Raw genomic sequence first — 17,947 nt, 5'->3', positions numbered from 1 at the left:
GTCCTACCATGCCAGACAGGTCGTTTGAAGAGCAGTGAAACTAAAAGCAGCAAACCCAAGGTCCGAAGGTGAAGTCGTACTGCTGACTGTACAGAGGTGTGACGGCAGTAAGGTGTTTCCTTCAGACAACCAGCATGACAGCGATGCTGCCTTCCCACAAGGAGGGGTGGGGTTAGAAAAGGTCGACCCTAAAAATGCATACCTCGCCTTATCCCACGGATATCCGTCTCCGGCGGTAATCTCCTTTGAAGAACGGAGCTAACACGTCAAAAATCCCCCACAAAAAGGTCGTGTGTGACCGACCTCAAGCAGTTGTCTCTTGGGCACTGTGGTCAAGCTCTCAGGTCATTAAGACCACTTCTAACCCAATTTCCTTTTCAGGTATCTCTAGAAGAACCCTTCCACGGTGTGGGCAACCGGGAAGTGATATTAGCCCTCATACCTCTAACAGCACTCAAGACCATTGTATTCATAATCAATCTCCTTCTTCAATTCCTACTATTCCTTCTACCTTGACTTTCAACACTAAACTTCCTCTCTCGGTTTCCTCCTCAAGTGTCACCATGGCCAACGATTCTAGTGCGCGAAACGCTGTCCCAGGTCTACTAAAACCTCTCTCCAAACTACACATTGGAGCCTTCAACGTACGTACTTTAAGTCAAATCGGTCAACAGGCCTCCTTGGCTAAGACCCTAGAATCTCGTACCATTGATGTATGCTGTGTCTCCGAAACACGCATGCAGGATCCTAGTGTGGTCATTCACTTGACCTCACCTCGCCAAAATGGACAGCCAACGAAATACACCCTCCGTGTATCTGGCGACCCGTTGGCTAGTTCTCGCGGACTTGCAGGTGTAGGCATAGCACTAAGTAAAAGGGCAGAACAGGCACTACTAGAATGGATCCCCGTTGACAGTCGCCTGTGTGCTGTCCGGCTAAATGGCTCCGTAAGAACTCGGAAGGATAGGGACACACGTCGTTGCCTTTTCGTCGTTCCTGCCTACGCTCCCACTGACTGCAGCCATGATGAAGTAAAAGATGACTTTTACAGAAAGCTCTCTCAGCTTCTTCAGAAAACTAAGCGCTCAGACATAGTAGTCGTAGCGGGTGACTTTAATGCTCAGGTAGGCAGCTTAAATCAAACAGAAAGAAATTTAGGTGGGTGTTTTAGTATTCCGGCTCAACGAACCGATAATGGTGATCGTCTGTTGCAACTATGCTCAGACAATCGTTTATTTTTAGCAAGCACTAATTTTAAGCATAGGGAGAGACATCGTCTAACATGGCGACCACCTGCATCAAACCAACGATGGACTCAAATAGACCATATTGTCATCAGTCATCGTTGGAGAGGCTCAATAGAAGATTGTCGCTCGTATTGGAATACTTGTTTAGACTCTGATCATGCTTTAATACGAGCGCGCATTTGTCTGCGCCTCAATGGACGCAGGAAAAGTACACTAAGAAGACCCATTAGGATTGAACTGGAGGACGAGAAAGCCAAATGCGAATTCCAGAAACAACTGAGTTCACATCTAGGCAGTTCTGTAAACAAGACTGACCCAGATGCTGCTTGGAAAGACATACGAACAGCTGTGGAAACAGCAGTAACATCTATTAGTCATTTAAACCATAGGGCTCCAAAAAACCGGTGGATTTCCTCTAAGTCTATTTCACTGATGGATTCGCGTAAACTCATCCCATCAGGCTCTGAACATGACGAAGAGCGTAAAGAAATTAGATCTAGGTTAACTAAAAGTCTAAGGAACGATCGTGAGCAGTAGTGGGCAACGAAAGCAAAAGAGATGGAAAAGGCAGCGGCTGTAGGCAACACCAGGCAACTATTCAGACTAATAAAAGAAACTGGAATTAAGAAGTCAAGTGTAAGTGAGACAATCTCGGAAAAAGACGGAACCCTTATCTGCTCTCAACCCAAACGTTTAGAACGATGGGCGGAACACTTTAAGGAGCAGTTTAGCTGGCCTTCAGCTACTGCACAACTACCCACTATTCCCAGAAAACCTGAATGGAACATTGAAGTAGGCCCCCCGACCCTACTTGAAGTTCAAAAGGCTATAAGTAATCTGAAACGAGGAAGAGCAGCTGGTCCAGATGGATTGGCTCCAGAGGTCTTTAAATATGGTGGTCCAATTTTAGCGACTAGGTTGACTAATATTCTGGCTAAAATCTGGGAGACGGACGTAATCCCATCTGACTGGTCACAATCACTGATTGTCCCAATATATAAAAAGGGGTCAAAATCATCCTGCGATAACCATAGAGGGATTAGTCTGACTAACATAGTATCTAAAATACTAGCCTCAATAATTATCAGGCGCTAACTAAGACTCGTGAACTGCAAACACGAGAAAATCAGGCTGGCTTCAGACCTGGTCGTGGCTGTATCGACCACATATTCACCATTCGTCAAGTTTTAGAGCACAGACACGCTTATCGGCGTCCGACAATGATAGTTTTTCTTGACTTGAAAGCAGCACTTGACTCTGTAGACCGAGAGGTTCTGTGGCAGTGTCTGTCATTAAAAGGTGTACCTGAGAAGTACATAAACCTTGTGAAGGCTCTTTACTTGAACACTACCAGTCGAGTGAGAGCTTATGGCGAACTGTCATCTGATTTTACAACCTCAAGTGGTGTCCGTCAAGGTTGTCCACTATCCCCATTTTTGTTTAACTTCATTATAGACCTGTTGCTGGAAATAACACTCTCTGCAACTGAATTTTCAGGAATTGATCTCCTACCAGGGGGACCACTAAGCGACTTAGAATACGCAGATGACATAGTCCTGTTTGGTGAAGACGCTGACAAAATGCAGAGTCTTCTGTTGGAACTCAGTAATAATGCAAGGATGTTTGGGATGCGTTTCTCCCCATCCAAATGTAAATTGTTACTTCAGGACTGGCCTGCGTCAACACCCGAACTAAGGATAGGGAGTGAAGTAGTCGAACGCGTCGACAACTTCACTTATCTTAGAAGTCTGATCAGTCCTAATGGGTTGGGGTCTGACGAAATCTCAGCACGGATTCAAAAAGCTCGTTTAGCTTTTGCCAACTTACGTCACCTATGGCGAAGACGAGATGTTCATCCGTCTATCAATTAAGGGACGAGTATACTGCGCAGCAGTTCGCTCTGTTCTACTTTACGGCTGTGAAACATGGCCATTAAGAGTAGAAGATACTCGTAGGTTACTAGTATTTGACCACAAATGCCTTAGAAATATTGCTCGCATCTGCTGGGATAACCGGGTAAGTAATAGTGAGGTTAGACTCAGGGTATTAGGGAATGATGGTAAATCAGTTGATGAGGTGATGAATCTTAATCGACTGAGATGGTTGGGCCACGTGTTACGTATGCCTGAACACCGATTACCACGACGCTCTATGATGACTAGTGTAGGAGATGGTTGGAAGAGAGTTAGGGGCGGCCAAACCAAAACATGGCATCAGTGCTTGAAGTCACTAACTTCTAGCCTGAGCCATGTTGGCAGATGCAGACTACCTGGTTGGGGTCCACGTGACTATCGTAACCAATGGTTGGAGACTCTAGGTGACATGGCTCAGAATCGATCACAATGGCGTAGGCGTATACACTCTTTATCTTATCTTAAACCTTGAGATTAAAATTGCTTCATAACTTTCTTCCTTCCTATACTATATCCTTATATACAACCTATAATTTATATACTACCACCACCACTAAATTAACTACTATGAATCCGGTGTTGATCTTGTTGTGCTAACGAGGTATGGCAACTTGGACCGATGCATATATGTGCCTGGTCCTACGTTGTAGCTGACTGACTGACTGACTGAGGTATTATAACTAATAGATTGGGAATAATTTAAGAATGGTAAGTCGTATAATCGTGGTCAATGGGTCAAATGGAAGCTTATAATAAAAGGAATATGAGTATACGTATAATATAGTTACTTAATAGTTATTCAATAGGAATATATGCAGTTATAGTCCATAAATAGTTCCTAGCAGTTACTGTTAATTTATTTTTCTTTCAGACATAACAAATACCATTGACTAGAAGTCGTATGTTCATTCGGCAATAACTTGTGTTGGATATAAGTTGATGTCAGAGATTAGAATAAAGTATAGCGTATCAAAAAGCTTCCAGTTAGATCATAAAAACATGTATTGTCGTTACTTGAACTTCTTAAGTTACAATGTATACTACTAGCATATATATATAATATTATATCATTAAGTTTATCGACTCTTGCATAGTATTGGATGATTTGTATCACCTTACCGTTTTGTATATATCATCGTTGTCCTAACGTCCGACATGTAACATGGTCGTTTACATATAAATGATGATCCACATAATATTGCAACGTAAATTTGTCGTCATAATCTTTCGTTAACCTCCTTTTTTTCTATTTAATTCACAAACTTGGCCGTTTTTTCGGGATATCTAAACTCAGCATTGTCCTGGTTCACGAGATGAAATCATTACAATAATTGCAAATCTTATATGGAGTGAATCAAGTCGATCTATAGCTCTATATGCATTAGGTGAGCTCTGTGCTACTGTTGTTAGTTATTTGTTAATCAGTCTTAAAATGTTGTTTTATCTCGATTTTTCTACTCTTTTTATTTCTTAACTAGGTGGAAGTAATTTTTGTAGATTGTATTCTCCGTAGATTGATCTCAGTTGGAATACCATTAAAAATCATGAAGCTTTGTCCGGCTATTTCACCTTAACATGAAGCGCCTGAGCAATAGCCATTCATAGCCGCGCCAGTGATCGAACCTCAGGCCTTTAGGTCTTGCTAGGGACGCTTTACCATTAGAACTACTAGGTCATTCTCCATTGCTATAATCTTGACTTCAGTCTAACGGCAACATAGCTCGACGGTCATTCAATACCACTAGTGTTAAGTGTCTCACTTCCGACGTGTTTAAACTTTGCTGTTTATGACTTTTTCTAAGTTTGTATTAATTCGTCTGTTAAAAAAACTATCCTCAAGCTAATGAACAATCCATTGCTTATATCAGTAACTTGCTTGTAAATCATTCTGTTAATGTTCTGATGAGAGAGTGTAATCGAACGAAGACAAGCCAAATAAGTTCAAAATGAAGAAGAGGCTTGTATATCAAAAGGATGGGAGGTACTGTGATCATTAAGTAGATCATTTGTTTTAGATCCAGCATTCTTGCTTTAAAATGTCATGATCAGTGTTCATCTGGAATATCTCTACAAAGAAAACCTTTTGAATTGGAACAGTTTTTCAGCGTTTTCTAATAGTTAACATTTATCTGTTTTATTTTGTTTATTTAATGAATAAATTTACCTGAAGAAAATAATGGCATCAAAGGTTTCTTCTGATCATTACCAACCAAAGAATATGTTACACATTGTAATATCAAATTATTAAGCTCTAATGACTTGAGGTGTTAATTGAATGGATGTATAATTTAATCAACATTAACGACTAAACAGTATAATAGATTTAGTACTAATACTAATAAATCCTTCAATCGTTAGTAAACCTAAATAAATTTCACTGAACAATTTCAAGTTCCAGTAAGATGTAACCGATGCAAGTTTTACTAAAGATCACTTTGTAATGACTTCATTTCAATCTGAATACTGGTTTATGTCTATTATGACTTTATTGTGACGTAATAAGCCTGTCTTTTTCAAACCCAAAGAAAAATCTTCATAATAAATCGAGTGAACCTCACGCAGTTAACTTGACTTGATCTTCAAAAGACCCTTGAATTGAATAGATTCTTGTTTTTCACGGAATCCCGTGGGCTCTATGTTGTTTATAACTGTCTGACTCATTTGAACCCAATTGATGTGATATAATAAAGTTACTTTTCATCAACCGAGGTTATATTTTATCAGCTAACTCATTCAGTCATAGACAGTCAGTTAGTAATAAATAAAATTGGATCCAACACGTTTTCATATCGTCCGAAATTGTCACACTTTGTCTTAGTATAGAGAAGGGAAAGCAACGATATCAAAATAGTGAATAGTGTAATTCATTCACCAAGTACAAATTATTTATTTGGCTTCTAACCACTCTCCATTTAAAGGCTAATAATATTACATGACCGTTCAAATCAGATTAGATGAGGCGAAATAATAGTAGTATAAATGATAGTAAAATGATAAATATAGAGAATATAATTAAAGAGAGAATAAAATCAAGGAATAAGGACTATGAAATTCAGGATTTAAAGGAAGATCAAGAATAAATACATGTTTGTGGTACTGCAAAAAATTTTCAGTTATGTCACTTATAGAGTCTCCAACTATTTATCAAGATTATTGAGCGAACCACAACTTGATAACGTAGATCTTCTGACATGAATCAGATCAACAATAAATTTATGGGCTTACGTTATGCCTTGTTTTAGCACCCCATAACTTTCTGCAATTTGGAACAGTTTCCTCAAACTATTAGTAAACCAGTGGAAATTTCATGTAAATTGATCTATTTTTTGATTTGTTTCAAGTCAAAAACTGAATTATTCCCTACCATGTTTGAAGAGATTACGAGATCACTTAAAAATCGGCAAACGGAATGAAGGATCAGTGTTACAACGACAAGCCAGCTAAACTATTCCAGTGCGTCCCGGCCCCGCTAACTAGAGGGAGAAGTCCAGGTTTGGATGAGGGAAAGTATATTCCACAAGCAGCCAGAAGCACGAACAATAACGAGCACACAACTCAAGCGTATATATTCAGCATAAAAATGTCCTTGGTGAACGCCACAAAATAGCATATCAAAAGAGGGGAAGAAACAATAACATTTAAGGTCCTGCCAAATGGGAAATACAATATGAAGGTGAAAATGGGCGCTTTTGGTGCGAAAATGAGAAATTGAAACTTCCAAAATAAAATTACAATAATAAGACGTCTACTAAGTCATTTCTGGGGATCCAGCACCCTCAAAATTCACAGTGTTCTTGACTAACAGTAGGTCGGACAAGTATACATTTTGTAATCTCACCTTATTTAGGACACACTTATGAGCCTAAGAAAAGATTAGTGAAAAATACCAAAATTTAGGACAATGTAGATTATCTTTCATTGAAGCGCATGAATCAAAGTTGTACTATTTCTCTCAAAAATCAACTATCCATACTGTCTTGCTAAACAGTTTACTTTTCGTTGTATTAAATATTTCAAAAAAATCTTCATTTTTCCTCTTCTATTTTTCTAGATCTTCTAAGTAATTTAGTCGCTGTATTCCCTTTAGAGGTAGCAATTCGAGCTAATCGTTTAGATTCAATCATTGATTCAATCGGATTAATACCATTATCAATTTCAACTGCACTAGTACACGCTTTATTACCATTGATACGTGCTGGTAGTTTATTAGAAATAGGATATAATGTCGATAGTGAGAAAAGTGACAATCCGTTTAATCAAGTTCGTATGCGGTTAATAAGTAATTTATGCAAAGCTGCTCAATCACCAAGGATACCTAGTCGATGTGCAGCGGTAGCTTGTTTAATACTTTTATTAAAACATTTAAAAGTGAGTTGTTGTATGTCATAAAATACAATTCTGTTTTTTACTTGAGAATAAAATAGCTTCATTTATTTACAGTAATTGTTGAATTATCTTTCATCAACCTTAGAATTCTCAAAGGAAAGGGGAATAGATATCTGTAGGAACTTGTTCCATGAGGTTAGTGATACTAGTTTATTTCGTTTAGAAATCACCAGGTTTTATCCGTAACTTAAGTACTCATTCACTTGTACTTTATATCATGATAAATATTATCTACACAAATAGAAATATCAACACAAGTGTGGACGTAACGGATCATTCTTCAAACGAAGATTTATTATCCTCCTAATAACTGTTAACCCAACCCCAAACTATTATGAAACAAATTTAAAGGCTTATTCCCTACTACAGTTGATAATGATATAGGGGAAAATATGTGTTAATTTATACATGTTTTATATGTATCCTATTTTCACAGTTGAAATCATGAGTCAATTGAAGCTAGACCACCATCGAAAACCTGGAAGCACTGGACGGCCGTTTCGTCCTATTATGGGACTCCTCAGCAGTGCGCATCCACGATCCCGCACCCGCGAGATTCGAACCCAGGACCTACCAGTCTCGAGCCGAAGCCCTTAACCGATAGACCACTGAGCCGGCCCCCAAATGCCCTGGTACGGCCGAGAGTGGGGAGAGTCTGCTCTCCCTCTCGAAATGCTCTCATATGGCCACGCGAATATATAGCCTCTACCAGGGAATTCCTACTCACTGCCTTCTCGTGGCGGGGGTGTTGTTCACAAAAGTGAGAGGACGAAAAGCGAATGTCCGGCGCTCTAACCGGGTTGGTGGATGTGGAGGGTCCACCTAGGGGAGTTGGAAAACCCTGATTCCAAACCAATGGTGCACATGGGCTCCAGGATCCTGAAGGAACGAATGGCGTATGAACCAACTGTTGGTCACCGGCTACCATGGGACTACATCTCCTTACGATGCTCCACTGCCTTGTGGACTAAACCTTTAGGTCAAAGGCTCCGGGTGTGGCCCCCTAAGAAAGCCACGTGCTTCAGTCTGGGCACCTGGGCAGTATCACAGTCCTCACACAAATGGAATGAGATTTGTGCGGCGCATATTTATCTGGTGCTTCCTTGTACCAATATTTATGTGTTTAAATAAATAATAAAAATAAGTATCCTATTTAGAATGTTGGTGTCGTTGGTCTAATTGAATGATACGCGGTTAGTGTTAAATTGTAGATTGACGGTTATCTAATCATCCTTTTTTCGTTGATTGCGGTTGAATGCGCGGGAGATAATTTCCCTACACTTCATAACTGTCCAATTTAATCGTCGTTAAAAAAAGCGACTAAATATCTTCCAGCATTGCTACAATCAAACACTGAAGAGTTGATCATTTGTTTTTGTTTGTTTAAAGAAATGAATTTTACCTATAATTCATTATTTTGAATCATTTATTAAACATACAAGTATATATTCGGCTTTATCTTTGCTAAGCATATTTAGTGTCTGTTTGATAGTTATATTAACATCTATCGCACATATCTACGTATACATTCTGTCGACATAACACGTTTAGAACAACAGGATATAAAAAGTCGAGCATAAATATTTTGAGGTACATGAATTTTATACATTCGTTAATGAAAATGGACAATAATGGGATAGGAAGCGGGGTATACAAATATCTCTACTCAATAAGTGATGGGTGATCCAGTTTTTTTAGTTATGAGATATGCAAGTAGATATATAGACACACATACATCATATACACCCCTTCAAGGTCATATGCATAAATAATAGAAGGACTAAAAAGATTCGAGTAATTTATCCTCCAAAATGTTAGGATAAATAACGTAAGCGCTTGACAATACTAATTATTTATTTATTTAAACATAAATATTGGTACAAGGAGGCATCAAATATATATGCTTCACACTTCGTCATTCAATTTGTGTAGAGGCTGGGATACTGCTCGGACGCCAAAATCAAAGGAGCTGGTTTTCTTAGTGGGCCACTTCCCGAACCGTTGACCTAGAGGTCTAATCCACAAGGTAGTAGAGCGACGTCAGGAGGTGAAGTCTATGGTAGCTGGTGACCAACAGTAGGTTCGTACTCCATTTGTACACTCAAGGTTGTAGAGCCCATGTTCACCACTTGCTGGGAATCAAGGTTTTCCAACTCCTACATGTTCACCAACCCGGCCAAAGCTCTGAACATTCGGTTTTGTCCTCTCAATTTGATAAACAACACCCTCACCACTTGAAGACAATGAGTAGGAATTCCATGACTGTGTCTGTAAACTTGTGGCCATGTGAGAGCATTCGGAGAGGGAGAACTGACTCTCCTCACCCTCGACCGTACCATGGCATTTGGAGGTCAACAATTCTAATTACTACAAGTATTATTCAGCTGCTTAAACCAATGTAAGTGGGAAGCGAATGCTCAAACCTGTGACTTTATTGGTTGAAGCGAGTAATTTAGTCCCTAATTCCTTGTTTCATTAGAGTCAGTATTCGGATAGGGCCATTTATTGTAAAATTTTGAAATACCTGTTAGCCTTTCACGTTAGAATGGAGTCTCAATGCTATAGGGATAAAGAAGATACGTGTGTTTTGCTAGACTCTTCTGTTCCTGACTGTTGAAAATCCTTTAAATGGTTAACGTAGACAATGAATTATACTAAATGTTATGTCCTAAGCCCCGTCAAATACCACGTAATAGAAATCGCCAATCAGAACACCGACTTATACGACCTTGTCCTTGTGCCAAACCAATGACGCATTAACCAGCACGAGCAGCTTAGAGTCAACTCTGAGTCGTTATTAGTCTTTCTCGCCTAGCCTTTGTCCGTTCAGTCCGGAACACAATGTATCAGCCTCCGCTGTGTGAATCGTATACTTTAGACATACATGGTTTGTATACAAACAAACCAAACCGCATCACACCATAAAATGAAAAATAATAATTATACAAGAGAAAGTCAAAAGTGGCTGTGAGTATGGGAGACTGTAACTAATAGATCGGGAATAAGGTAAATCATATCGCAACAGTATATATGTAATAATAGTTCATAAATAATTCCTAACAGGCACCATTCATTTATTCTTCGTTAAGATATAACACCAATGCTTAGTCAGTGTGCATCTCATCATATTGTATTGGAATAGAAATAGGATGGGAATAGCTTTATGGAATGGTCATACCATAATAACATCGATCTATCACTATTGGCTGTATGGTAATTGAAAGAAACTGATAGATTATTAGGATAAGTTCTGATAGGATGGTAAGACGTATTCTCCAAATATTTTATCGTTCACACTATTACTGCTGTTGATATTTTCATTGGTTTTAAAAAGAAAGCTTGAAATTCCTTTGTTTAGGTGCCAGTATTAGCATTTCGTTCAGCGTCACAACATTCTTCATCATTAAGTTCACTATCACAACCGTTTGCTTATTCACAATCTCAAGCAACACAAAGAAATCCATTGGTGTTATTTAGTCAGTTACAATCGACACAGGTAAATTATTTTAATTATTAGTTACCTTACTGTGTAACTATGGTGTGAAATTTTCATTTTTAAATATTACTAAATATTGTAAATAATCAAGGATCATTAATATTTGAGCTAGAATCTTTTGTAGATCAGCGTAGTTTATACACATCAGAACTGCTCATTGAGGTGAGCTTGAGTTCTGTTAAAGATATAAAGACAATTGTCACTTCGTGGTTGCCCGCACTATGGAAGTACACTTTTTTAGATATCTGTAAGTAAAACTGGATTACTGGCGGTCTTAGAGACGTGGGGAAGTAACGCCACAGTCTAAAAGACAATTGTATAAGGTCGGTCACACATGGTCTTTTTGTGAGTGGTTTTGAACGTGTTAAATACTTATTTCAAAAGGCCTTACTGTCGGAGATGAAAATCCATCGGGTAAAATGAAGTGTTTTATTTTTAAAGTCGACCATTTTCTAACCCCTTCCGTTAAGAAGACAGCACCTCTGGAGATTCTGGTTGTCCAACAGGAAACACCTTATTGCTTTCACACCTCAATGCAGTTGGCAGTACGTCTACACCTTCGGACCATGGGTTTACTACGTGTAGTCTTAGATATATTCAACTGAACCGAAGGGTATAATAGGATGTAAAGAAACAAATCCCCCAGTCAATATAGTTTGAGTGGGTCATCACAATGCACAAGCTCAACCACCGTGTCAAGGTAGCACAATGGTTGTGTAAGCTGTTTCAGTTGTCTAACGTCATACTTCTAGATGAATAAGCTCATCGAGTTTAATTGTTGAAGCAAATTCAGTCCCGACTAAAAGCGAACGATAATATTCTCAGAATATATGGTCGGATGAGTCGGTAAAAATAAATAGCTTCCTTGTGGTAGTTTTGGGGCCTGTGTGATCGAACCTTAATACAGGAGAGCAATTGTATTGATCAAATTTGAGTATTTATTGGTGCACCTAAATTGTCTATCTAGTACCAATATTCTTCGGCTAACCAATGACACGATGATGGTGAAATAACAGCCGAGAATAATCCTTAACAACTGTTGACCATGAATGCGGTTTCGCACACTCACTCGCTCAATAACCAGATTAGAATATAACATAACGGACAGATAACTAATTATACAATTCGAATTTATGAATCACTCATGCAATGATATAGAGTAAAATCCTGACCGTACATCAACGTAGTTACGAAATTACAATTCGGGCATAACTACGCCGTAAGTGGAAGAGGACAGAGTGAAAGCTCCGTAATAAAGCACAAAAATAGTTTATGCGTCAAACAGAAGCTTACATGTAGTGGAATACAATAATACAATAATTTAAATATTTTATTATACAACAAATCTATAAACAATAACTTCGTGTAGGACGGTCCAGGAAGTTCAACTTCACCTGGTATTTATCCAGCTATAGCAATTATTAATTAATTGGGTGTGTTTATTTACTTTCTCTGAAGTTTAAAATACAAACGTAATAATTTGAGTTAATTCATAGATATATGTCAGCATAATTTAGATAAAGTAGTTTTGTGGCGATTACTTCTATTCTGTAGGTGTCATTGGATACAGATTGACTTCAGTTGGTACACCGTTAAAAATCAGGAAACATTAGCCGACTAACTGTGTCGTTCTAGTACAGCTCTCCTGACCCGCTCTCATCCACAAGTCTGGAGTAAAGTATTGGTGACCAATGGGATTGGGTGATTATCGCACTATATGGCAGATTGATTTATGCTGGAAATATGTGCCATTCGCCACTAGCTCGGTCCTAACAATGAAGTACTCATTGTGCTACCTGAAGTCCCTGAGTTGATATCTGGGCGGTCCTGGGTGCGGACTACTAAGGATTATGACACTCGAATTAAACAGTTTCCCATGGTTTCTGTGGTTTTCGATGGCACACAAACTGAAACCAGTGCATAACAAATACTATGACAAAATCTGTTAGCATACTTGAAATTAAATGGATTGTATTTTATTATGTGTACATTAGGGGTTATTTATTATTGATCATTTAATTAGTTTAGATATGGTTAGTGCTTCACTCTCAACCTTAAACACAACTGTTTTCATCTGCCTGTTTATCTTTGATACTTTTCTTTTTTTGTTTCTCTCTACCTATTTGGTGTTCTTTTTTAGATTGCTCAACAAGCTGTTTTATTACCATGTGATATTGTACAAAATGAAGTTTTGTGCACAGAAATAATCAGTATACTTCATCGTATTATATTTTCAGCATTTTTTCGTTCTCAACCAGGCAGTCTATTAGCAGATCCGGAGAATATCGTCAAGTCTAATATATACTGGGTAAGTTTCGTACGCTAATTATTTTGTTGAGTTAGATTTCAATATTATTCATTCATTATTAGTGGGTCTTAAAATAAAATTTCAGTTTTGAAAAGACCTTTAATCTAACTGTATTTCAAGTCACTTGAGTGCAAAAACTAAAGTTGAATTGTGGTGTTATACTTTATCAATCACTAAGAATCTAGTTCAGTTGAGTAAAGTTGACAGTCGTAAGGGACTAGATAGAGCACATAAAGTTGCTTCTAGTCGGAAAAAATTTATGGTTGTAAACAGGTAGCCTATTAGTTAAGACACTCACATCTCAAACAATAGGTTCGAACCCATATCCCATTACCTAGGTTTGGCTGGTCGAGTAGTATCATTATCCGTCACACAACATTACAAAACGTTTCCCCAATATAGTATTTGTAAACTTGTAGAGACTTGTCAGTTGAAAGGTAGTCCTTGATGCTCTTATCAACCTATAAAGTCGCCAACTGCTGAAGATGTCGGTGGATTTCAGTTGTTGGAAAGGGAAGGTGATATTACTGCAAAACAATCACAATTGTCCAAATGTATTTACTTTAAATCGCAATCTTCAAAATCCTGAACATTTTATCTCCCTCCACTTATTGTTATATCTAACTTCTACTTACTGTCTTACTCCTCAGCGAGTTAGAACTCCCCATTATTATAGTACAAATCAGCGACTATCTAAATTCAATGGCTAAGTGGATATTGAGTTTAAAGCAAATGGCACTGAGTTCGAGTCTCTAGGTGAACATCAGCTCTGGGATCCAGATATATCTAACTAACGAGTCCCAAATAAGACGATGCGCACATCATGAATTCTACTGTTAACCACCATCTATCTTGGCTTAAAAATTGTTGTAACTTAGTGGCAATGTCGACTCATTCGGCATAGGATTCACATATACCAAGAGAGGCTGATCAATTGAAGTCTTAAACATCAATGGGAAGATTCAAATAATTAATACATACTATTCTAAATGTTCACAATCCATTGATGTCATGTTTGTTTGACTGTCATAAATCTTGTCCAAGATCATTATATATATACCAGTTATTTATTTCTGTATTCCGAAGTACATAGATAAATGACTATCGTACTATATTTCACGAATAGACTGAGGCTAGAAATATATACCGTTAAACGCTTAATCAGTGGTTCTAATAATAAAGTACTTGCCTCAATTTCGACCAATTTACTAGGTGTTGATTGGTTTGTCGCTTGTTCTTTTTTTAAAATAAATTATCCTAAAATTGTTTCGGGAAGCTCATTATCTTTGATTGAACTTTGACACGTGACGTTCTTATACACTTTACGAATTGACTTTTATAAATTGTATGTTGACTTAATAATGTTACTGGTTTGTAGACGAATCTTTTGTTTTAATTTGGGATTTTATAAATGACACAATCGTTTGTTCTGAATCCTCGAGCACGTTAAATACTTAGTTCAATTTCTGTATTGTATTAATATTCCTAGTCAAGTTTAATGTTCATATAAGTTGGATTTTAAGGGGTTCAATTGTTCGATTTGAAGTTATTTTTTTCAAACATCATAAATTGATATTAATCAGTCAGTTGCAATGATGAACCTTTACGTATGTACATCGGTCCAAGTTACCATACCTTATTGGCACAGATAGATGAAATTTTCAGTCGAAATCCTAGAATAGTAAAGGTGTTAACGGTAACAATGGTAACAGGAAAGATTAGACATCAAAGGCATGATTCCCAAAACTGTAAATTAGGGAGATAAAAAGGAGGTTTTGGAGCTTAGAGTTTTGAAGAAGTCAAAGAATAGTGTTTTATCCGAAGAAGATTGAATGAATGGCATCTCCCGGGAATTGTTCATAGACTATTATTATATACATCCTTATTGTAGCTATATCATTTGATTTATTGGTCAGCATTATACGATCTACCATTCCTAATTTATTCCCGATCTATTAATTACAGTCTCCCATACTCACAGCCACTTTTGGCTTTCTCTTGTATAATTATTATTTTTCATTTCATGGTGTTATGCGGTCTGGCATGTTTTTATATAAACTGCGCAAGTCCGAAATATATTATTCACACAATGTAGGCGAATATTGTGTTCTAGACTCAATAGGCAGGGTTACGCGAAAAGCAGCTACATCGAGGACCAATAAGAATTTAGAGTTGACTAACGGCTTCTAGTGCTGGTTTAGCACAGCGACAAGGTCATAGGAGTCGATAATTTGATCAGTGATATTTGACAGGGGCATAAGGCATCGCAAATGTATGTGACAAATTAATATCAGCTGGAAAACTGTTGAAAACTAAGAAACACTGAACAACTACTCTTTACCTCTCAACCCTTTCTATCCGGTATCAGTCAGTAATCGAAACTAACATTTATGTAATTATTGTTATCGTTGTAGGGAGATTTCAAATAACAGTATCCTCTGATCATATTATATTACGTTTTATTCATCTATTAGCTTTATATCAAATCAGTTGAGTTTTTTCTTTCAATTTACCAGTTTTTTTTAAAACAACTTCATTTTCTCTCTTCTCAGGGTCTATGCGAAGTTGTAACACGTAATCGAGGTCTGTGTGAACCTGTATTAAATTTATACTTACGTCTTCTTACTGGTTGCTTAGAGCCGAGTTTTCTGAAAACATTGAAGCGGTCTAGTGTACAAAATTCACTGAATATACTACCTACACAAACGAATCCGACGAATGTTGATTTTATTCATAGTCCACCATTTATTCTAAATAAATTAATTGATCTCAATTCTGTCAGTAATGAAATTCTACGTACTGAACATCCCGTAAGTGATCAATACACAAACATCATCAGTATTTTTAATAGTTTTGTAGCACAAAGGATTGTTGAAATTAATAATGAAGAGCAATTACTTTTTTATGTAAATTATTTTTCTAGCATTAGTCATGTTGTGTCTTCTGAGTTAGGTTGTTTAATTACGTGTCTTTGATTGTTGTGGACAGTATCACCAGCATCCGCTGCATATGGAAGCAAACCTCGTAATTATTCTACAAGTAGTAAATCAGTTGTTCTGATGGTGTTGTTTATGTTCGATTATCTTCGTAGATTTAGTTGTTTTAATTTATTCTTGCATCCATTTTGACTGCCTTTCATGTTGATTGGTTGACCTCTACTGTATAGGTTTATAGGTTGGTTCTTTGTTGATGTATCTATTGATCGTACCTATTGATCTGAATGTCATACTGATGAAAATTGTCTGTGAGTTTCCCTGATTTTCGAATTTCGGGATGTTTACAGTCGAACTTCATGTCCATTTTTGTTCATGTTTTGTTGATATCGATGGTAACATGAAGTATGTTTTCTTTACTAGTTTATATTAATATATTGCATAAGTAAAGTTATATGCAAACGTTTTTCTTTGAAATTTCAACTATGTAGAATTCTATACAGTACTGTCAACTAGTTGATGTGACAGTCATTCAATCATAATAAACTGAAACTGGTAATAATTAAGCCCAAATATTCAGCGGTGGCGTAATGGCTAAAATAACACACTTCAGTTTTTTCCAGTTGGATACTATGATTGTCACATTCTCTCACACACAGAAACTATATACTTGGCTACTGAGCTAAGTTAATTTGGTCAATAACTTTTCCTATAAGGTGATACAATTGACCACGAGGTTTATCGAACGATTATGGAGAGTAGGTGAGTTCTGATTTACTATAGCTCGGCCTTCTTTATGTGTCTGGGTGGTTGCTGCTAGTATGTCCGTGTATCGTCATTCTTAATTTACGTGTCGAATCTATTGGGTTCGCGGTCTTACTGCTTTATTTGACCATCTGTAACTACTGCGATTCTTACGTCACAAAATAAAAACTTGAAAGACTGGTACAATGAAGAATAATTAACTTCGGAAATAACACTCTCAAACAAATCCCAAAATCATATCGTCATTAGACCGAAATACAATCATTTATATACTAATTTTTACACAATCATTAATATCAGATACAGAGTTACCGTAAAAAAATACTGAATATAGTTCATCTGAATTGATTCAAAGAATATGGTTGTCACACTAAACGAGGTTCATGCTTGTCACTTTGCCCAGAATTCATAAAGAATCGATACCAAAAATATTGACGAAAATAATGTCATCTTTTTATCCCATCATGTGTTTACAAATACACATTTATCTGTCGGATTAATTAACAACAAGACATAAACGACACCAACTGTATTGATTCAAATTGCAATTTGGAATTTTGTACACTGTACAATTGAATGATGCCAGTGATGGTACGACTGAGATACAACCACATAAACCCTTATGTTATAGTGTTTAAATTTGTCGGATTTGTTTATCTGGATTACAACTTACTGAAAATTCGGATAAGAGATATTACAAACCGAATAATTAATTGTTTTCACACAATTCGTAAATGTGTGTATTCATCCAGTAGTAGGGTTTTCAAGATCAATATGATACTAGTGAATTAACATGTCGCTAGCCGATTTCAGTAAATTTAATCCGGCTGTGTGTTAAAACTAACCAAGGATCCTATCGAGGAACTCTTAAAAACCAGGGAGCATTGGGCAGTTGTTTT

At 37.2% G+C, this 17,947-nt stretch overlaps 1 protein-coding gene across 1 annotated transcript in view; it reads left to right on the top strand.

Annotated features, from left to right (window-relative positions):
• Positions 1-7,426: 7,426 nt before the first annotated feature.
• The window catches only part of Smp_193360 (hypothetical protein), a gene marked incomplete at both ends in the record, with an annotated part of 34,141 nt that continues 23,620 nt past the window's right edge, over positions 7,427-17,947 (top strand). The window contains 4 exons of the mRNA XM_018797365.1: positions 7,427-7,528; positions 10,905-11,042; positions 13,183-13,350; positions 15,903-16,160. Of these exons, the coding sequence (XP_018652414.1) occupies positions 7,427-7,528; positions 10,905-11,042; positions 13,183-13,350; positions 15,903-16,160 (666 nt within the window). The remainder of the gene's footprint in view (positions 7,529-10,904; positions 11,043-13,182; positions 13,351-15,902; positions 16,161-17,947) is intronic.

This window comes from Schistosoma mansoni, chromosome 4 (assembly GCF_000237925.1).
Source record: "Schistosoma mansoni strain Puerto Rico chromosome 4, complete genome".
Classification (NCBI taxonomy): Eukaryota; Metazoa; Platyhelminthes; class Trematoda; order Strigeidida; family Schistosomatidae; genus Schistosoma; species Schistosoma mansoni.
The sequence above is the reverse complement of the archived record's forward strand: the minus strand, read 5'-3'. Positions and strand labels throughout refer to the sequence as shown.